The sequence below is a fragment of the Rhincodon typus genome, chromosome 18 (assembly GCF_021869965.1).
Source record: "Rhincodon typus isolate 14 chromosome 18, sRhiTyp1.1, whole genome shotgun sequence".
NCBI classification, from domain to species: domain Eukaryota; kingdom Metazoa; phylum Chordata; class Chondrichthyes; order Orectolobiformes; family Rhincodontidae; genus Rhincodon; species Rhincodon typus.
In genome coordinates, this window is record NC_063349.1 from 19,607,369 (window position 1) to 19,631,464 (window position 24,096).

Genomic DNA, 24,096 nt, shown 5'->3' on the forward strand with positions numbered 1-24,096 from the left:
CAGAAATTGTAACTTTTCTTGACAAGTGACTTCGCCGTTTGAAACTAAGGCTTGAATAAAATGCTTTGGAGTCTTTACAGTTTGGTTTAATAACTGGCTTCAGTTATTTTGTTGTATGAAGGGGATTGTCTTATGAGCAAAGGCTAAACAGCTTGGAATTGTATTCACTGGAGTTTAGAAGAATGAGAGGTGATCTCATTCATATAGGATTCTTTTAGGATAAGGGACTTGAATAATAGGATAAGGGACTTGGCAGGGTAATTGCTGAGATGATGTTTCACCTCATGGGAGAATCAAAAACCAGAGAGCATAGTCTCTGAATAAAAGTTGCCAATGAGATGGGGAGGAATTTCCTCTCTCAGATGATTGAGTGTCTTTGGAACTCCTTGTTATAGACAGCTGTAGGGGAAGAGTTGATGTGTATATTTAAGGCTGAGATAGATAGATTCTTAATCAGTAGGGGAATCAAGGGCTACAGGGAAAGGGCAGGAAAGTGGACGTGAGGAATGTCGGATCAGTCAAATCCTATTGAATGATAGGGCAGGCTTGAGGGACTAAACGGCCTTCTCCTGTTCCTATTTCTTATGGTCTTAGTCTTCTTAATTAAAGGAAAATAGCTTCAAACCACAGACTGAGATTACTTAAATATTTTGTCCAAAATAATTTTTTTTTGACTTTTCCCAATTGTGTAACTCCACAGTTAAGAGCTTACAGTGTTGTTTTCTGGAATTTGCTGTCAACCAATGTAATTGGTTGTTAGAGGGTCAAAAACAAATCTACTTTTGCCATCACAGAGATCTAAGTGTCAAAATGATTATTGTGTGATTAACAAGTTTTTCTGTAAACTGATTTTATTGTAAACGAGATATTTATAAGACACCTGGTTGTGAAATAAATACCTAATTTACCAATAAAAAAAGCAGACCTGCACTGAAAAATATTCCTCACTTATTACAGTCTGACTCTGCTCCTGTGATGGAAAGGAATTGATTCCCTGAGTATTGTATCATAAATCCAGTCAAAGTTCAAATATGACATTCCAGTGCATACTGAGGTGGTCCTGCAAGATCAGTGGTACCAGCAATAAACCAAGCTTCATCTGTCTGCTCCGTGCATATATAGTATAGTACAGTAATTTATTGTTACTTGTATTTGTGAAAATACAGTAAAATGTGCATAAGTCGCCACTAACCAGTACCATTTAATTGCATGAATTATGAAAAAAAAGATAATTTAAGACACATTTCATTTTCTAGTCATTCCATGGCTCTTGATTTCATGAATTGGCTACAGGACATCTCCTCTGAAGCTGCCCTGAAGGAAGAACTGGATCCACAAAAAATACCACTGTTGAATCCTCCCACCACCATATCAAGGACACCACATCTCTACCGCCAAAGTTGCCTCATCGCCACCAGAACGAGCAAGAAGGACCCACCAAGTCACCTATGTACGACCATGAAGTTGCTGAACTTCCAGCTGCCACCAAAGCCTGGAGACTGTCAAAACTTCTGTGGACCAGGCCCTATCCTAACTCCCTAGGTCCATGAAATCTGACTCTTGATGACCCCATTGAAGAAACTGCTGAATCCACCATGGCCACAAGGAATGATCTGTTTCATTCGCCCACAACCTTGTTCTTCCACCTCAGCCACAGAAAGAAGAAAAGGTGAATTTGATACAAAAGATGAATTAAGAAATAAAAAATAAGAAGGAAGGATGCGGCCAGTCGGGCAAGAGAGAGTGGATAGGCCAGGAGCGCTAACCTGCCACCTCTGCCATCTTGTAAAAGACCCTTTGAAAGATATTTGAAGAAGCGCAAGGAGTTGTCCAGGTGCTCTGTCCATGGGTTCCTCTGTGTGGTGGAGACTTGAACAAACTACATCAGGCACTGTAAAGCCCTGGAGAATACTACCTACAGTGCCTTTTCAATGTCCTCCAAATCCAGTAGTGAGAAAGGCAATCCAACTGCAGCATCCTTACCAAACTTGTCCAACATTGGTTTTAAGTGATTAGCACCTCCATCTGCTGGACAGGATAGGCTACTCATATGCTGATTTCAAACTCTCAAAATAATTACTATACCCAAATATCAGTCACAGTGGGAGACTCTCATAAGACAGTAGAAGTAGTTTAGAAATATTCTCAAAGTATCCCCGAAGAGTTAAACACACCTGTCAACTCATGCAAGACTCTGCCTTGTGACTGACCAAAGTGATGAAAACTCTTTTGCAAAGGCACTGAACACAGTAAGAATATGCAGAGGTGAATTCAAGGCATTGGAGGAAGTACACAAATCTCCACACAACCACTTACACAATCTTTTAAGCACCAGCCACACCAAACCACAGAGCCCATCAAACTGGAGTGGAACCAAATTATCCTTAGTCCTAAGTCCTGACTGAAGTTTATCCTTCAATCATTGATGCAAAATAACAGGTTTTCTGGTTATTATCACATTGCTGTTTCTGGGAGTTGGCAGTGTGCATTTTGTTTGCTGCATTTCCTACATTACAGAATTGAGTATACTTAAAGCAGTAGGTCATTGGCTGAAAAATACATTGTGACATCTGGTGATTGTAGAAACCAATTTATGAATGCAGATCCGTTTTCCTTTCCTTTCCAGCAATTCCCATAACCATAAATTCAGAAGTCCATTCTTCCATTCTCCACTGTAGCTATCTTGGTAGTCTCCCTAAATGAGATTATCATTCTGTCTGACCAATTCTTTGGTGCTGACTCAAGGAATTGAGTTAAAGTTCACTAATCTGATCCAACTTGGTTCTTTATAACCAATAGAAAGAGAATTCAGTGGCATGTGACTTTTGAAAGAATGGATAGGAAGAAAAGGGTGGTAGGGTAGCATTGTTAGTACAAGATGGAATTAATATGATAGCAAGAAATGATCTCAGATCAGATGATGTCGAATCAATATTTGTGAGGTGAGAAATAATAAAGGGAAGAAAACATCAATACGAATAGTTTTAGGCCCCCAAATGGTAACCACATGGTAGGCCTGAGAATAAATCAGGAAATAATAAGGACATGTAAAATAGACAATTCATTAATCATGGATGACTTTAATCTTTGTATAAATTGGAATAGTCAAGTTGGCTGAGTGTGTCATGAGGAAGATTTCATAGTGTGTATTTGGGATAGTTTCCTGGAACAATATTTCGTGGATTCAATCATGGATCTGGTGATGTATAATGAGGCAGATTTAATAAATGATGTCAGAGTAAACTATGACCATCATATGATAAAATTTAACATTAAGTTTGAGAAGGAGGAACTTTGGTCAGAAACAACTGGGCTAAGCTTAAATAAGCCTAATTACAAAGGAATGAGGACAAAGCTGGCTGGACTGGACTGGGGAAGATGCCTAGCAGGAAAGATGGTTGAGGAAAAATGACAGTTAAGAAAATAGTTCATGGCTCACACAAAGATAGATCCCGGTGAGAAACAGGGATTGTAGGAAGGACAGGATCCAACCATGGTTAACCAGGGAGGTTAAGGTTAGTATCAAAATGAAAGAAAAAACATACAATGTGGTAAAGATTAGTGGTAAACCAGAGGATTGGGCAAGTTTTAAAAGCCAACAAAAACAACCAAAAAAGAGCCACAGATGTAGAGAATGCACTGACAGCAATCTTTCAGGAATCTTTAGATTCTGTAAAAGTCCAAAAGGATAGGAAAACTGCAAATGTAATACCTTTATTTAAAAAGAGAAAAAAAAACAAAAAAAAAGAACAGGCCAGTTAGCTTAATGTATGTATATGGGAAAATGTTACAAGTGTATAATAAAGGATGTAATTTGATCTTAGAGTAGGATAATAGGTTGGCACAACATCGTGGGGTCAAGTGCCTGTACTGTGCTGTACTATTCTATGTTCTAAAAGCAGAGTGTTTAGAAATCCATAATATCATGAAGCAGAGTCAGCATGGGAAATCATGTCTGACAAATTTATTGTATTTTGGATAAGTACATGAATTGGAAAGGCTTGGAGAGATATGGGCCAAAAGCAGGCAGGTGAGACTAGTTCAGACTGGGATTATGTTTGCATGGACTGGTAGGACCGAAGGGTCTGTTTCTGTGCTGTATGACTCAATGACTCTATTACAAATAGGAGAGCTAAAGGAGAAGCTGTGGATGTCTATATTTGAATTTTCAGAAGGCATTTGATAAGGTGCCACATGGCTGGCTACTTAATAAGGTAAAAAGCCCATGGAGTTGCGAGAAGTGTGTTAGCATGAATAAAGGATTAGCTAACAAATAGACAGAGATTTGGGACAAGAGGGACACTTTCACAATGGCACCCTGTAATGAGTAGAGTGCAACAGGGATCAGTGCTGGGGTCACAATTATTTACAACACATATTAAAGACTTGGATAAGGCAAGTGAATGTACTATAGCCAAGTTTACAGGTGGGAATAGATGAGAAAGCAAGTGGCAAGGATGACAAAAAAAAACTTACAGAAGGTTATAGGCAGGCTAAGTGAGTAGGCAAAACTTGGCAGATGGAATATAATGTGGAAATATCTGAGGTTATGTTCTTTGGCAGGAAGAATCAAGGAATTGAATATTATTTAAATGGACAAAAACTGCAGAAAGCTACAGCACAGAGGGATTTTGAAGTCTTCATGCTTACATCTAAAAAAGCTAGAAAATAAATTAAGCATCTCATATGAAAGGCAAATGGAATGTTGGCCTTTATTTCAAAGGGAATGGAGTACAAAAATCTATAAAATGAAAGCCTTTTTCCATTACCCTCAAATTCAAACTAGAAAGAAAATGAGAGAGTGAAAGGAATGCACCAAGATCTTGCCCTCAGATCAGGAAGGAAAGAAGCACGAATGAAGGTGAAATTTGGAAGCCGAGTAGGAGCATGTTCAGCTCTGATGAAGATTCATCTAGATTGAAAGCGTTAGCTTGCTCTCTCTTCATGGATGCTGCCTGACCTGCTGTGATTTCCAGCATTTTTTGTTTTCAGTCAAAATTGGAAGCTGAGATGTTACCAATGTAACAAGGTGGGCCATGTTCTTTCAGAATATTGGAAGTTGAGAGGCACACCTATGGGAATTATTGAAATTCATAAGAATGAGTTCGAAATGGAAACTTGGAAGGAAAAGGCCCCAGATCAGATTATAGTTCTAGCTAGAACTAAGACTCCAGAAGTAAATACTATTGTAAGTATAGAAGTACAAAATTTAGATGAAGGATGTGAAGAGTCTTTTAGCTAAAGGGAAAATAACCCCTTAAGGATTTAGTTTTCACTCCAGAAAGGTTCAATAAAACCCAACATGTTGGTAAATGGCAGCATCTGTGGAGAGAAATTAGCATTAACATTTCGAATCCAGTGACCCTCCTTAGAACTGATGGCAGCTAGGAAAAAATTGTTATTTATGCAGAAAGTAGGGTGGGGAGAGGGGTCAAGGAGTAAATGATAGGTGGAGATAGGGCCCAAAGAGAGAGAAGAATAGTTGGACAGACAAAGGAGTGGAGAACAGTCAGCCTAGTAGAATGAATGGCTGCTAATGGGGACAATCAGTGGCTAACAACGGGTTGTGTATAACAGCAGACCCTGTGATAATAAGGCCTAGTGTGTGGGGGTTGGGGTAAGGACTTGGGAGAATTGTTGAATTTGATATTGAATCCAGAAGGCTGTAGAGTAGCCAAGCAGAAAATGAGGTACTGTTCTGCCAACTTGTGGTGAACTTCGTTAGAGTACTGCAGCATGTCTGACAGCGAGATGTTGGCCCGAGAACAAGGTGGTGTGTTGAAGTGGCAGGAGTGAAGGAGGAATGGACCAGGGTGTCCCTGGAGGGAACAGGGGAGGGGAATATGTGTCTAAGGTTTTCTTTTCATCCTATGATCTATATGTCCTTGCTTACTATGATCTGCCTGTAATGCTTGTAAACAAATCTCTTCACTGTATTTAGATACACGTGACAATAAGTAAATCAAATCAAATCGAGTAGGGGAAGTTGTTGGAGATAAAGGGAGTGAAGTAGATAGAGAGATAGACAGTTCCCAAAGCGAACCTCCTACAATTCAACTAGCTAACACAGAAATACTGAGATAGTTAGACATCATGTTCTCATATTTAGAGAAAGGAAAGTGGGAGGGTGTTGTAAAACTATTGAGGACGTATGAGGTAATCTGTCCACCTGCTTAAAATAAATTAATCCGGTATGATGTGAATGTAGAAGAGTTAGGATGAATAAAAAACATCCTTATCAGTTGTGCCCAGAAAAACAAACTAAAGTGGAATCAGAGATTCAGTGCATGCTGGAAGCCTACTTGATTTATATTAATTAAAGCAGCTGGAATTTACCAATAATGTCCCAAAACTGGATAGGTCAACTAATCTTTATATAGATTGTATAAAGGTGAATGCGTGTATTACACAAAAAATAAATTTCTGGATGCCCAGCAGCTGAAAAAAAAATTGTTTTCATTTGAAATGTCCACAGGCTAATGCACATGTTAAAACAAAGGCAAAATACTGTAGATGCTAGAAATCTGAAACAAAAATAGAAAATGCAGGAGAAACCCAGCAAGTCTGGCAGCATCTGTGCAGAGAGAAACAGAGTTAATGTTTTGAGTCCAAAGATGACTTGACAATTGGAACTGGAATACATGTTGAAAAGCTGAATAATCAGTGTGTAGGAACATAGAAAATAGGAGCAGGAGTATTCTATTTAGCCTTTCTAGTCTGTTTTGCCATCCATTTTTATTATGGCTGATCAATATTCATCATTCTGTTCCTGCTTTCTCCCTGTTCCATTTGATTCTTTTAGCCATAAGAACTATGTCTAACTCCTTTTTGGAAACATTTAATGTTTTGGCTTCACCACTTTCTGTGGCAGAAAATGTCACAGGCTCACCACTCTCTGGGTGAAGAAATTTCTCCTCATCTCAGTCTTAAAACATTAATGCCATATATTAAAACTATAACCTCTGGTTCTGGACTCCCCAGTCATCAAGAATGTCCTTCCTGCATTTACCTTTATAAAGTGGCCTTATAAAAGGCCAACTCTTGAATCCATTTCCATATTTTAAATGTGTACCTTGACAGTCAGGATTAATACTATTGCACTTGCTTCCACTATCTTCACCCAATGTCTACTCCCATGTTGTTTAAAGAGTAAGTAGTATAATGATCAGGAGTGAGAACTCAAACTGAATTCATTCTTTATTTAATACATGGATGCTAAGTTTAATCATCCAATATTAAATATTAGATGAATTCACATTTTCGGAATTAAATGTGAAGCAAACTTCATCTGCAAAGCTGAACAATGCATCATGTCTTTATTTACCATTTCAGCCTTTGTGAAAGCTTGAAGAAGGTTTTATATTTGTATGATGACAATATCAACTCCTATACTAGTACTGTAAATGATCCAGTATGTTGCTGATTGACCTTCAGAGCAATGTTTATTTAAAAGTAATGTTAATTTACTGTTTTTGAATATACCTGAAATATTTGGTTTTGTAGGTGCAAGAGTTAATGGCAGCTATGGAGAAAGTGAAACTAGAATTGGAGCTGATGAATGCCAAGCTATCCTCTACCCAGCAGTCCCTGGCAGAAAAGGAAGCCCACCTCAGTAACCTGCGTGCTGAGAGGAGGAAACACCTAGAGGAAGTGCTTGAAATGAAGTAAGGGCAATCTTTACAGTTCAGTATTGCATTTATGAAGAATTCCGTCTATTTCTCCCAGTTGGTTGTTTTTGTTTGCTCTTCTATATCATTTCTCATTTTCTCTCTACTTCAAAGCAGCAGTAGGTTGCTGTAATATGGATTAGTCTGCATTTTAACTAGTATTGCATGGTAGATTCACGTCCAAAGTTCTTAAAATGGTATATTTCGGCTGTGGCAACAGGTAAATATTGAGAGGAAATTAATGTTTCCCCACAAAGTGAGCTGATTGCATGACTCCTTTGAGCAATTTGTCGTAAACATGCACAAAAGAATAGCTCTCTTGATTAGGAATTGGTGCAAATGGATCTATACCAACAAAAAGTTTTGTTAGTTTTATCTGAGAAAACACCATGTTTGTACTGACTTTCTGTTTAATTGCTACTTGAACAAATGCCTTTAAGATTTGTGTTCTTCAATGCATGCTGGAATAACAAGAGAATGATAAATTGAAATAGTATATTCTTTTGTTCATAAAAGAAAGTTATGATCAGAGGGGTTTTGCATTCATTTTCTGCTTCTTTGACCCGACCTGAAAACAAACATTTTCCGAAGTGATTGGTATATTCATAGTTATGAGATTAATATGTTCATAGTTGTGTAATTTATTCACATTTTACTGGTAGAGTATAGCAACCAATTTATAATGTAGATTGTATATTTCTGTCGCACTTGGGCTTTGCTATAGACTGAAGTTGAGAGGAAGTAGAAAGAATGATGGGTAAATTATACTTGTTGACAAAAGTTTTGATTTTTTTTGTTATTTAGAAGTATCATGTTCTAGAGCCTGTGTACCAGAAAGGATTGTGTTTCAGTTTTGTAAAAGTTTAGTTTCATATTTTAACCTTGACCTGGTGAGACTTTGTTGATGATATAACACTGTGGCAAGGGCATGGACCAAAAAGCCGGGCACCTGAATCCACATTTTCAAGACATAGTGCACTTGATTCTCTGGGAGGTGATTTGAAAACATGAAATGGGGTCATGCAGCTGGCACGTATGTGCATTTCTTAAATAATTTAATTATTTTAGATGGATTCCATCCTGAATCTTCTAACCTTGTTAAAAGGCCTGTTATTAACAGAGCATGAGAGAACCTTGAGATTTGCCCGACTGACAACCAACTAAATCACAGGGCCTCCAAACAATACAACTGTATCTGCTGAGCATTTCTGCGTCTGAAATAATTTCAATGAGAATTTGTACTAAAGGTGAAGTCCCTGTTTAAAAAAAAAATTCGAATGCTTAGTGCCAACTTTAAGAAGCTGCCTGTGAACATTACTTATGCAGAATAAAACTGTCAATTCTGATTGGATACCCAGAACTCTAAACTGCATGTGACAACCTGACCTTCCAGCTGCTCTGTGCTCTTCTCTCTTCCAAACACGAGCATCTGGGGAACCAGAATAGTTTTCAGATCTGCTGACCTCTTGCATAGGTGTGTTGAGTTCCCAAACAATAATGCATCAATGTATTATTAATCTGTATTATTGATTCAATAAAATCAATATAATTAACTGTGAAATTTCAAGAAACAGTACAGAATTGTATAATTTGAAAATATATTTCATAGGATGCCATTTTTTTTCTTTTGTGCTGTAAGGCTGTCATAGTGGTACTGTGCGGAGATAATTGCGCTGTTGTCAATGCAATCCATAAAAATGCAAATCAATGCAATATAGACAAAATGCAAGGGTTTGGATTAATGGTCTGTAGAAGGACAGACACGGATAAAGGATGCTGTTTTCTTTGCACCAGTTATACAGTAATGCTGTTCAAATGATGAGGGGAGTACAAAAGATTTTTGCTAATGTGATTATATTTCATATAGTAACTAAATTATTTAGTTACCTCAGCAGTAAATAGTCATTGTCAGATTTTGACAAAATTGCATTGTTTGACTCAGCCTTTATTGATTCCAAACCAGAGGAAATAGTAATTGATCAATGATATGAACTGAACCACACTTTTCTGAAGCTAATACTAACTCCAACAGCAATAATCTATCACCTAATGATTGAAATAACATCTTTACAAAATGCTAGCATCTGAATTTTGTTTTTTGGGAGGAGGAATTTAAATCTCAGTTAATTTAACAAATAGTGTCTTGGGTTATAGTTTTTGTGCTTAGCTATATCAGTATGTGCACAGAAAATGAGTTGGAGGCTTGTTCCAAGATTCTGCCAATTCTCCCACATAAGAGGTGAAAATCTCTTTGGTTGTATTTTGCCTTATAGGAGGAGCTATCTGTGAGTTTTCTAAAGAAACTGTCTAGAATTCAATTTCGCCAGGGTTCAATGTATTATTGATATCACACTGCTGATTTTTTCACCAGTAGCTATAACTCTGTCTGCTTTTAAAATGGTTTAAAACTGAATCTTAATTGCAGATTTAAGTTTGTGAAGCTACCACCTGGTCATACTCTGTGCTCTCACACCACAAGGTCCATAATGCTGTTAAATTCGATTCCATTTAAAAGGAGACAGTAGAAATTCATTAATAAAATGTCACGATCATAGAGAGACGCAGTTTGAACTTCTTGCATTCTGGCTATAAACAGCATGGTCTAGTATTGAAAAGGCTATGTAGCATTTCCTAAACCTCTGTTTATGAAATTAATTCAAAAGTGATACACGGCAACTCCCTAACAGTAAAACCAGGAGTATTATTTATTCACACACTGAATAATGTTACAGGGGTGTGTAATAACATCTTTGAACAGGTTGATTAAAAATATAGACAATGGTGACAAGATAATCAGTTCCAGGCCTGCCTGCCATGTCATGGGTCATAAACTGCTCCAACTTGCTCCACTTGGTATTTATTACAGGCGCTGCATTGGCTGATGTGATCCTTAATCTGATGACTCATATTTAACCAGTAGAAGACTTCTTTTGCCTTCCTCAGATTAGATTCAATTCTTTGATTGTGTGCATTGATTCCTCTGAACAAGCTGCTGTCTTGAACTATCACTTAATTTCTGTATGCCTAATACTCTCTCAGAACAATTGGTGTGTCCTCAATGCTGTTAGGCCATCCTTTCATCATTACTTTATGCTGCACGTGGAAAGTTACATCTTGTTTTAGTTTGCTTCATCTGAGCAAGATCTTTCAGATTCAGTGGCTCTGCTGGATTGATGACTTCCAGAACATGTCAACCAGTTGCCTCATGTTGAATTTGGAAGATTTTGCATTTTCCCTGAGCATACTCACCTTTCTTTGTAAGGAATGCTGCTCTTGAGAGCATGCCAACAATGCCAATCTGTTTCCCTTGCTTGTAAAGCATGTCCAGATGACATCTCAGCAAGTGAAATAAGTTTTTTTGCAGGCACTTTGGGGCACATAGAAAATTGAGGAAGGTGCTTTGTCGTGGTTTATGGTTAGACTCCGCTGTCACTTTGTCTTTCCCAAACTGGTATCAAGTAAAATGCTCAAAAGCAAACACAATAGCCAGGTGCTCTTTCTCAATCTGACTGTTTCATCATTCAGCATGTATGATGCCCTGAATGCAAATTAAACTTCTCGTCCTTGTTGCATAAAGGTTGCTCCAAATATTGTCTCTGTGGCATCGCTGCAAGGTAACTTCATTACTGACATCAAAGATTGTTTTCACTAGTTGTTTGAGTCTATTGAATGCTGATTCTTGTTCTGTGTACAATGCCACTACAATTAACAAGACAGTCTCTGAAGTTGGAAAGCTAAAGAAGGATCTGAGCTCAATAATGTCTCTGCCCTGCTCAACTCATCTGCACCTGTGACCCTCATCTGCATCTTTGTTACCTCTAGACTCACCTATTCCAGTACACTTTTGGCCAGCCTCGGGCATTCGAATCAACCTGGTGAAGCTACAACATAGGACCATAGTCCTACTGAATCATAGGAGAGACAAAGATGACTGGTGGTGGTTTAGCCTGAGGGTTACCATGCCTCAGGCGAGGAAGGAGGTTGAGAAGAGAAACAATATAGATTAGACATTACCAAAGTGTCCATCTGTGTTTAGTTTGGGTTCTGACAGGGCCACGCAGTCTTCTGAACTTATTACAGTGTTGATCTGAACATGAGCATAAGAGCCAAATTCAAAAGGTGAGTGGAAGTGACTACCTATGATGTCAAGGTAATATTGGTCATGTGCAGCATCAAGGATTCTTAACCCAGTTGAAGTTAATGGGAATCATGGGGACAACTCTCCACTGGACCGGACACACCGTACACAATGCACATCACACCTACACACACACACACGCACACGCACACGCACCACACATATAGACACACCACACATACACACACGACACAGGCCCCGGGTGTGGTATCCTGCGGTACATCCTCTTTGGGGTTTCTAAAGCATTGCTATCTATCAGATACAGTAAGATATTTGGAGGAATGCAATTACAGCAACATTTGAGAAGTTCAGCACCACCCAAAACAAAGGATCCCATTTAAGAGCGTCTTTTCCACCAACTTAAATATTTACTCCCTCCATTAGGATTACATATTGGCAACATTGTGTACCATTTTCATGATTCAATGCAACAAAAAGCCTTCTTCATTAGCAACTTCAAACCCACGTTCTCTACCACCCAAGGACAAGAGCAGGAAACACCTATGAATGCTATGATCTGCAAGTTCGCTTCGAGTCACACACCATCTTGACTTGGAGCTATTATTAATGTTCCTTCACTGTTATCAGGTGAAAAACCTGAATCTTCTTTCCGAACAGATCTTGGGTATGCCTACACAAAATGGATTGCATGGTTCACCATCCAGAGGAATTAGAGATGGGCAACAAATGCTGACTTTGCCAATGACACTCACAGCTAATAAAAAAAAGTTCTCCAGCTCCCAACCCTGCATAAAACTGTTTCTTGAAGTCTAGCCTGAGTTCACTGATTTTGATCACTCCAGCATTCATGGCATTGCCTTCAACTGCTGTTTCTCACTAGGCAGCAACAAACTGCCGATTAAGGGGGATTATTGCTCGTTAAGTACCTTATTGACAACTTAACTAACTTCTTTAATATTCAGCTGTCTATTTTACGAAACTCGCTAAGCAAGCCAGACATCTAGAAAACTTGACAAGGAAACCAGAGTGAGTACCTGGCAAATTCAACTCACCTCTACTCTGAAGCACCTCCATAATGGACAACAACATTTCGGGGTATGTTCCATGGGTACCTACCAGATGCACCATAGATATTGACACCCAACACGTGCCAGTCTCTAAGAACCCTTACAGCACTCTCGATCCATTTACATGATACTTTTATACTTCAGTGCTGCATCTCGGTGTACACTGTCAAAAATCATTACAATGCTGGTACAGGGGCACTGTGCACTGAGGACGTGTACCTAAGCACATGGACTGGACCAGACTCCACTTCTGGGCTCTTCTCTCACTGTCATAATGAGCCTACCTGGATTCTTGCAGCATCCTCGCCTTGCATTGCCCTGACTTGCCTTTTTGCACTTTACCCCCTCAGCCGAGATACCAGCTCATATTACTCCCTTGTTGCCTTGTCATGTTGTACTGACACAAAGGAAGTAAGCTTCTCATAGTTGTCAGTTGGCCTCAGCCAAGTCCAGGAGGATAGTTCTTTCTCAGAGGGTTCTGGCTCAGCAGGTCAAGTGGAGCCTCCAAAACCTGTCTATGAACGTGAATATTTCCAAGAAATCTAATGAAATATTTTAAATTCGTTGTAAATTGTATTTGTTTTGTTCAGGAATTTCATGCAAAATAAACCAGCTTGTTGGTTTACAGTTAGTTTTATCACACTGGATCATTTTTTAGTCCACCTTGTGGAAGATGGAAGAAATGCATCTAAGATTATTTAGTTTGTAAAGGTTTCATTGAAGTTTCATTGTCACAGTCACTAGAAAATGCTGCTTTATGAGTCCGTCTTTACCATATGGCACTCAAATTCTACTTAGAAGGTACTGCTGGCATGAACCTGATAAAATATTTAGCGCAGATGTTAAATTTGAAACGTTCTTCTCATTGAAAAAATAGACAGTCATGGTCATTTGTCCTGCTGCTCCCCACTTGGAACAATTAAGATAATTCGTAAATGTTTTGACTGTTTTGTTATTTTTTTGAGATCTATCACTGTTCAGTCTCCCAAAATTAGCACCCAAATATTTTACATTTTACTGTACATTCTGTTATTTTCTCTTGCATAGTTTCTAATTCACTACATATATTACTTTTCATCATATTTAAAACACTTCTAAAATAACCCACTTTTTTTTAATATTCTGCTCGATTGGAGATACTTGGGTTATTCACCATCTTTCCATGAAATAACAGGCAACAGTTTATATGGAACAGTTTACATATAGCCAGCTCACTTTTCCAGAGGTCAGCCTAATGAACTCCATTCTCAATATTTCGAGCAGAGGATAAAATTTGGAAAGTTTCAAAATAGCTACTGAAATTTCAGAGAGCTTTCAAACTTGCCCAGATAATATTGTTTAAAAAAAACAAAGAAGTGTTCAGATAATTGAAGTATCATTGTAATGGTGATACTCCGTTTGAATTGCTTCACATTAATAAGCCCTGAATCTCCGAGCTGTTACTTTAAGTGAGGAGAAAATACATTATTCTTACCACCTCCTCAAAAAAATTCAATCAACTTGGTGAGACACGACCTTGTCCGCACAAATCCATGCTGCCTATCACTCACAAGTCCATTTGCTTCCAAATCTGAATAAATCCTGTCTCTTAGTATCTTTTCCAACAGCTTCCCCACCACTGAAGTCAAGCTCACTTGCCTGTAATTACCTAGATTATCTCTGTTTCCTTTCTTAATCAAAGGAACAACAATGGTCACTCTCCAGTCTTCTGGAACCTTGCCTCCCACAGTATCCTAGGATAGATCCTATTTGGCCCTCGGATCTTATCTACTTTAATGTATTTCAAGTCACCAACACTTTCTCCTTCATTAAGTTGACCTGCCCGAGAGTGTTCACACACCTTTCCCTCGCCTTAACATCTCTCACGTCCCTCTCTTTGTTAAATACCAATGGAAACTAGTCATTAAAGATCTCATCCGTTTCCTCTGGCTCTCACATGTCAGATGTGGATTTACCCTCAAACAGCCACTCCCAATCCACACTCTCCAATTCTTGCCTAATTTGGTTATAGTTGGCCTTCCCTCAATTTAATGTTGTCATCTAAGGTCCACTCTTATCCTTATTCATAAGTTTCCGAAAACTTATGGAATTATGGTCACTATTTCCAAAATGCTCCCCCACTGAAACTTTGATCACCCGACTGGGCTCATTTCCCAATATTAGGTCCAGTATGACCCACTCCCTCATTGGACTATTCACATACTGTTTCAAAAAAACCCTCCTGCAGTTTAAGTTCTGGTGGAATGTCTGGTACGTTAGCGACACATCTCAATGACTGGTGGATTGTATCAAACAACATGGCCTTTCGATGATCTACAATAGGCAGCAACTCAGAACATAGTGTCCTGCATTAAATGTGATGCTGCTGTTGGACACCATTTACTAAATGATTCAGACCATGACAATATTATCTTGAGAAGCCAATGTACAATGATTAGTCAGGTTGGCATTGCATTTCATTTCCACATGCTAGTAGTTACATATATTGACATTAAGGACTTCATTCGGTGCAAGCAGAAAGATTTTATTTTCTTTTTGAGAAAAGGTTATGGAGACTACCCATCCCTGCCTAATGCCCCATGGTGTCATGCCCTGAATAATCAGAGGCTGCTTGCCTGATCAGAAGCTAATCAGCTAGATAAGATTGAATGGTTAACAGATCCATGTCAGCCATAATCCAGCCAATCAGTACTCTGCAGACTCATGCTGTATAAATTAGTTTTCCCTTTCAAAGTTTGTTTTCTTGCATCCCAGTTCTGATGAATGTAAGTTGAAAACCTTTAACGTTTTACATTCTTTTACCAATATGCTAACAAACAATTATTTGTAAATTAGTGTTATCGCAAAAAGACTTAATTGCAGAAAAGAATGTACTTAAAACAGTGCTGATATCATATTTAGGCAAAATCCATTGAGGAAATCCTTTACTCCCCACAAGTACACTGGCCATTGCCAAACTGTACCCATCGTTATGTCAAAATGATTTAGCAGACACATGTCTGAAAGGAACGTCACATTTGAAAAATCTGTTAAGAGTTTTTTGAGGATGCAACTCAGGATGGACAAGGAAAAACCAGTGGATATCCTGTTTTCAAGATTTTCAAAAAGAATACATTAAACAAAGTGTCAAATTGGAGGATTGGTTGTTGGGCAGAAAGAGAGTATAGTAATAAATAGGTCATTTCCAGCTTTGCAAACTAATTAACAGGATACTACAAGTAATAATTGTTGGAAGTTAGATGTGTGTATCAGTTCAAATTTGCTGATAATACAAAAGTTGTTTGGGAAGTAAGCAGGGAAGAATACGCAAAAAGGCTACAAAGTACCTAGACTAATTAAGTGATTAGGCATGAACATGGCAGATGGAATACAATGTCATGGAGTATGAAGTTATATCGTAAGCGAAATGTTTGACTGCTGCGAGACTGGGAAATGTTTGCATTCAGATAGACTTGCGTGATATTCTACATGAATCAGAAAGTTAACATGCTGATACAACAAGCAATAAGGAATGCAAATTATACATTAGCTTTTGTTAAAAAGGGATTGAAGTTTAAGGGTAAAGAAGTCTTATTACAATTATACCAGCCATTAGTGAGGCCACACCTGGAACACTGCATGCAGTTTTGGTGGCTTTACTTAAGGAAGAATGTACTTGCCTTAGAGAAAATAAAACACAGATTCACCAGTCTGGTCTCTGAAATGAGAGGATTTCCATTTGAGGACAGAGTATGTAGACTAGATCTATATTCCTTGGAGTTTTGAAGAATTTGGGGTGATATCAGTGAAGCAGAAAAGGTTCTTGAGGAGTTTGATAGTATAGATGCTGAGAAAATGTTTGTCCTGATTTGGGAACATGGACCATGGAGTTACAGTCTTTGAATACAGGTGGATTGTTTAAGATTAAGATCAGGAGAAATTTCTTAACTCAAAGAGTGGTGATTCTTTCAGATTTTTACAGCCAAGAGCTGTGGACATGCAGTTATTGAGTATGTTAAGGCAGAACTTAATGAATGTTTGAATGTAAATAGAAGTAAAGCTATAAGAATGATGCAGGATAGTTTGATTTTGGATAGAAGGTCAGCCACAACCAATCCAAGGGCAGGCTTACAGATCTAAAAATTCGAATGCATTCTGGTTTGAGCCAAGGGGCCTGTGAGAGAAATGTGTTGAGGCCACAAAAGTTGGTCAACAAGGAGAACAATTAAAGTGTTCTAGAAGACATGGATGGTTAGTCATATGAACAGACCAGTGCTGAGTGCAATTTTATATGGAATAGTTTATTTTTAAAGGTACGTAAGGAATAGGAAGGATAATTAATGGGCTTTCACATTCTTCTGTTGTGTTCTTTAACATAGAATACCATTTCAACACTGGTTGGTCAGTAGTATAGCTTCAATTTACTTAAAAATGTTAAACAGTATAATTTGATAGACAGATAACTTTGTACAGAGCAATTTAGTTATCATCCTCAATTCAATATGCTGCTGCTTGGACTCCATACAGTCAAGTGATGTCATCCTGGTATCCTATTGTCACAATGTGTCATCATGGCTTATTAGCATACACCGCTCTTAATGAAGCAGTGGTATAATATTGGCTTTTTCAGAATGAAATAATATGAGAAAGCAATATTTACGAGTTCAAGTCATAATTCCATCAAAGGGCAAATGCAAGTATGTAAAACCAAAAATTAAGACGTCACATTGTTTGTAAATTATGAATAAAGTATAGAATTAGTAAATTTAGTTAAATGATTACCTCATAGTTGAAGTACTCTGTATAGTACTCAGTATCTCATTATAAAAAGGACTTGAAAATCATGGAAACTATACAACCTGGATTCACCAGGAAAATGTAGAGGTGGGAAATTGAGAGATTTGAGACACCAAGACAATTTCAACCAGAGTAAAGAAATCTAAAGAAGGTTGAACTGAATTTTTTATTATGAAGGGTTTCAATGAAGTGAACATGAAAATCCCTTTTTCTAGTTGGAGAGACAATGGCGAGAAGTCACAATTTAAAATTGTCGTGAAGATACTGGAGAGGGAGGAGAAAATGATTTATTCATACAACTGGAGTATGGAATACTTTGCTGCAAGGAATGATTGAGGCAGAAATAATTGCACTTTTCAAGGAATAAATGTTGGCAAGGTCACCCTGTTTTTCTGTGTTAAAGTGATGGAATCTTTTTGATCCACCTGACAGGGTACACAAGGCCTCACTTTTGCATCTTATTTGAAAGACAACACATCTGGAATTGTCAATTTTAATTATGGGTTCTAGTGTCTAGGCAGGTTTTGAATACATTGTTTACAAGTCAAGAATGCTATCCATGATCCAAGTTTAAGGTTACTGTAACAAACAGCTGGCACATACACAAAAATTACATCTGTAATGTAAATTGTGCTGGATTTAAGGTGTTGGACTTAAACTGAATTGACTTTAAAAGGAATTGAAACTAGAAAGAGAAATTGTTTGGGTATTTGCAGATCAGCAATGGAATCTATGCAAGAGGTAACTGGTGAATTATTAAGCATATCTATAACCAGAAAAATACTTATGGAACTGCAGTTATTGATTGCAAGAACGACTGGCATCATTTTTATAAAAAAGAGAAGAATTGTATCAGGATGAGGAATACTGACGAGGATGAAACTGGGAGGGTTATAGAAAACAGTAAAAATAAGTCAAGAATAGAATACAACAAATAATTTATTTTAAAAGGCAGCATTTTTAATTATAGTTGGTTGTGCTACACATCATTGTGGAAGGTATCCTTGAAGTGGAATGGAACTTTGTTTTCACAAGCACCATGGTGTCCTTGCTCCTGCTGATATTGGCATGGACCGGTGCATCTGCGGAAGGTGGATTAGAGAGAATCAGTCAAGTCTGATTTTCCCTCTTGTTATTTTCTTCACCACCTGCCGCAAGTTCAGTTTAGCACCTGTGTCCTTTAGGACTCAAAGTAGTGGAACTGTTGAGACAGCTTGGTAAAAATAGGTTTTCAACGGTGTTTGAATCAGGAATTGATAAAGTTTAGTTAGCAGAGTTGCAAATTGTGTCATGGCATGAATAGGAGTCTGGTCAGGTTATGATAGTTGGATTGTTATGCATGACAAGGAATGTTACCCAAACTGACAAGAAAAACAGAATAGCTTCTAAACTTATAGGTCCATTTAATTGATACAGTCTATTTTGCAAAATGAAGCTGGTCAAATATAAAGTTGGTATACCTTCAAATTTCTAAGGCTAAGGGAAAAGGACAGGGGCATAGGAATAGCTGAGTTACTATTGCAAAATGCTATCATGGCACATTAGATTGAATGGCTTCCTTCGAGGCTGAAATCATTGTATGATTCTATAATTTGTTTGAGCAAACTAAATTGAAATAAGATATTAAGATATAAAATAGGTAATTTGCCCGTTAAAATATTGCATCGTGGAATCATCAATGGTGGAGAAAATGTATTGCTTCTTATAGGACCAATTTTAGGATATACAAGGGAACTCTCCCACCAAGAGGAAATATCTAGAAACTGCATGTACTCTCCTTTATCACTAATACATTTTCCCCTGTATTTCCCAAATGCTTATCCACTTCACAATTGGACTTTTCCACACTCTCCCCTACAGCACTTTATTTCCACTATATGCATACGAGAAATCATCCAAAGTATAAATTGAGATGGGCCACAAAGGTGCTATGATATGCGATACCATAGTGTGTACACTTCTCAATTTTAATGCAGTCAAATGATAGTTTTAGGTACCGCACATACTGTACCAGAAAGGTGAACAGCAAGGGTCTTTTCCCTAAGGGGAGTTCAAAACTAGGGGCCATGTTAATTCTGCTTCTCTGTCCACAGTTGCGAACAGAACTACAGAGTTTCTTCAGCATTCTTTGTGGTTGTATTTGATTTCTAGCATCTGCAGTATTTTGTCTTGATTTTAAAATCAATGCCACATCATTGGTCTAACCTGCTGTGTAGCTAATAAGTGAGCCTGATACAACTAGTTCACGCCAACCACGTTCCCAAACTAAACTTGTTCCATTTGCCTGTGTTTGGCCCATATCCCTCCAAACCTTTTCTATTCATGTACTTATCTAAACACCTTTTAAATATTGTAACTGTACCTGCATCCACCAGCTCCTCTGGAAGTTCATTTCACACACAAACCACTCTGTATAAAGAAGTTGCCCCTCATCTCCTTTTTAAAATTTTGTCCTCTTAACTTAATTATACGCCGTCTAATTTTGAACTCCCCCACCGTAGGGAAAAGATCCTTACTATTCACCCTATTTATGCCTCTTATGATTTCATAAACCTTTATAAGGTCACCCCTCAATTTCCTACACTGCAGTTAAAGAAGTCTCACTCTGTCCTTAAAACTCAAATTCTCCAGTCCCAGCAACATCCTGGTAAATCTTTTCTGAACCTTCTCCAATTTAACAATATCCTTCCTATAACAGGGCTATCAGAACTACACACAGTACTCCACAAGAGGCCTCACAAATGTCCTGTACAACTGCAACATGACATCCAACTTCTATACTGAAAGGTCTGAGCAATAAAGGCAAATGTGCGAAACGCCTTCTTAACCACCCTGTGTCTACCTGTGAAACAAATTTCAAAGAAATATATACCTGAACCAAACATACAAAAATTTAAACACTCTGCATGATTACTTGCTCACACATTTTATCTCAAAGTATGTATAAAGTGAGCATTTCTCGGTTTGCCTGACATAGGACAGCAGTTTTTCTTTTCCTCCTATTTCTGTGCCCACTTCTCTCAATGGCAGGCAACTACATGCCAGTGTATGAAGCAGTGGTACCAAATTTCATGGCCTCTGTGGCATTCTTTACATGTAATCCATGACAAGGACATTTGCTTGGCTATATGAACATTTCAATTTATATCTAAATTTCAAGATGTTGTAAAAGTCTTCTGTGCAATTATTTAATTTTAAGAAAACCTTCACCCTGTTGAAGATTACACCGGACTTGCTACAGACGTTGTTTGGCAATCTGAATCTGTCTGCTTTTTTAAAGTTGTTTCATAGCCTGTAAGCTAGAAACTTTAAATGGCTTTTGGCAATACGGCAGTGGACATTGGTGAGCTTTTAAACAGTTACGTGTTTGGCATAGAAAAGCTGAAACAAAATGAGGGGGAGACAATTTAAATTGCTGTTCTTACCAAAAAATGTTGCAATGCGACTTGATGGTGTTCTATCTTGATGGTAACTGACTGCTATTTTATTGTCAGTGGTTTTATCATTGCATGTGTTTAACTTCACCGTATATTTATGTTTTCTTTTATAATCATTAATAATGATTACTTTGAAAGTTCTGGCTCTGCACACTGGATTTTTAGTATTCTTTGGTATTTAATCTGGAAGAATCAAAAAATTAGTGTTTAAAGGTTTCTAGCAAAGCATCATCTGTTTTTTCTGATCTCTTTAATGATGTCAACATTTTTGAAGCAAGATTCATAGCAGAAAGATCCCATTAATCTAGTACATTCCTGTGTTCACAATGTTTTTGAAAGAAGGATGTCAAATAACAAATAAGTTTATTTGGCCATATAAATGCAAGTCTTGTTTTCTGAGGATCAGTGCAGTGCAAGTCCAATTAGTATTTCTGTAAAATTATAATAGCAACTCCTATATTGTCCTAACTTAGTGTTTATCAGTGTTGACTTTTGTAATTCCTGAGAGAAATTTCAAATAAAAGAAATTGTACTAAGTCAGAGATTTCTTCAGCATCTAAATGTAACTAGTTCAGTCACTTTTTGAAACTTTGGTAAATTAGTTGCTGCCACTTACATGATTGTCGAGGAATAAACCCCAGATTCAGTGTACTCATTATTAGTGACAACTTCGTAGTTTGGCAAAAGATCTGCAAAAACATAGTAGAGCCCTTGTTTTTCTACATTTCTGAGTCTACTATCTGATTAGTACAGATTGGGACAGAATTGTACAGAAATGTACAGAAAACACCATATGATGTGATTTTATATACTTATCAACAGAGAGATACAACAAAGTGAAGGAATGATTTCAATATGCTACCGGAACAAAAACAAACTCCACATATTAACTTTATGACAAATAAATGCAATAAATCTGGCTTCAAGTACAAAAATGGACTTGTTATAACCAAAACTGTGGATGTATCCAACCTTCCATCACTTTTATTGCAGAACATAAATAACATTAAGGAATTACAGTTTTCTAAAGTGGTATGTAGTTTAAGTTCTAAATGCATCCCCATAAAATCTGATTTTGTAGCTTTATCTGTTGCATTTTCTGTTAGTTGGAACCTTCATTCTATTTCTTTCAAGCTAAAAATACTTTTCCTATAAGAGTTATGCATTTAACGTATGAAAGTAGTTGGTTGTAGAGATTTCAGTACAACTTTACAAGGTCCACTAAATCTGACCCCAGATATAATATGTTAACTTGGGAGCACGTGCCTATATTAATCCTAAACAGCAATGTACTCCTCATGCTGAAAAGGCAGGTTCAATATAACAGCTGTCTCTCCAGTCTCCAAAGAGGCTTCAGACAGGTATGGGATTATATGACTTAGATAATGCTGATCTAATATTTACAATAAAAAGTAGCCTTATAAGGGTTTAGAATAAGTCAGTATTATTGAAATAAAACTTCAATGAATCACACTCAAACTAATCTCTGATCAATCTGTTGCACGTTTCAATGACTACGTTTCTTGGGTAACTATCAATAAATACATCAGAACAGTCGGAAGTCTCTCTCAGAATCTGAGATTTTCTTGGAGGATCCTGGGGAGTCAGGAGAATTTCCCATCAGAATTGAAACTTCCCAGGCTCTTTACACATAATTAAGTGCAACAAGCTTTCATAATGTCGCAACCAGCATCTCTGGTCTCACATCTGGTCTCCCGTGACCAGGAGGCTAGAAGATTTGGGACTACAATTCATAACCTCTTAATCTCAAAACAATCCTGTAACTATGTTTGAAGAAAATAATTCTGTTCAAAAGGCATCAGACATGTTGTAGTCAGTCTTCTTGAGGACATTGATCAGCTGCCTCTTCTCCATCCCTCCTACAAGACCAGTGGATGTAGAAGTAGTAGGCCTTTCAGCTCCTTGAGTTTGTTCTGCCATTCAATGAGATCGTGACTCATCTGGTAATCCTCAAATATACTTTCCTGACTATTCTGGATAACCCTCATTTCCCTTATTGATTTAAAATCTGTCTTTCCCAGCCTTGAATAAACTTAGTGACCCACCCTGTACATCTCTGCAGTAAAGAATTCAGCAGATTTACTGCCATCTGTGGGAAGGAATTTCTGATCATCTCTGTCAGAACTGTGTGACCTCTTCATCCAAGATTATGCCCTTTAGTCTAATCGGTCCCATACGGGAATCAGCCTCCTTGCATCTACCCTGTGAAGTCCCCTACAAGTCACAGAAATTGCTGGAAAAGCTCAGCCGGTCTGGCAGCATCCGTGTAGAGAAATCAGAGTTAATGTTTTGGGTTGAGTGGAAGGGTCATTCAACCCAAAATGTTAACTTTGATTTCTCTCCACAGATGCTGCCAGACCTGCTAAGCTTTTCCAGCAGTTTCTGATTTACAGCATCCACAGTTCTGTTGTTAAAACTGAGCTCAAGTTGCTCAGTCCATAAGTTCAATAAACATTGATTTACACAATGTGGCAGGTCTGCATTGTCATAAGGCTCAAGTTCACGTCCCACCTGCTCCAGAGGTGTGTTCTATATATGTCTGAACAGGCTGACTGAAAATATTTACAGTGCTTATTTGTTTATAGAGATTGATAGTTTTCTGATTGCCTGTGGCATGCAGCGTTATAGAGATGGGGTGAGTATTTATACAACAAATGTCTCTGGCTTCCTTGAGTGTTACATTGGTGAATAGAATGGCAATGTCAAATGAGCACATTGATACAATATTGTTAATGAGTGCAACATGAAAAGCTTCAACAAAATGCTTTTTTTTTCAGCAATATTCAAGCTCTGTTTTGCCAAATGACTATTTGTATACTTGAGACAAAGTTAAAGACCAAGTTTGGGTTGTTAACAACATGTTTTATATATGTAAGGACTGTTCTTTAATTTTATGTCTATTGAATTTTTCAAGAATGTATTAAACCCAACAAAGGTTTACCGGAACTGTTCCCAAGATGGCAAGACTGTTCTATGAAGCAAGATTGGGCAAACTGGGCCTATGTTGTTAAGTGTTTTGAAGAATGAAA

General features: G+C 37.7%; 1 protein-coding gene across 2 annotated transcripts in view; it reads left to right on the forward strand.

The window, feature by feature from the left end:
- LOC109931831 (ELKS/Rab6-interacting/CAST family member 1-like) overlaps positions 1-24,096 on the forward strand; it is a 682,193-nt gene that overhangs the window by 298,254 nt on the left and 359,843 nt on the right. For both annotated transcript variants that reach the window (XM_048608012.1, XM_048608014.1), the window contains exon 15: positions 7,504-7,664. In XM_048608012.1, coding sequence (XP_048463969.1) covers positions 7,504-7,664 — 161 coding nt within the window. The remainder of the gene's footprint in view (positions 1-7,503; positions 7,665-24,096) is intronic.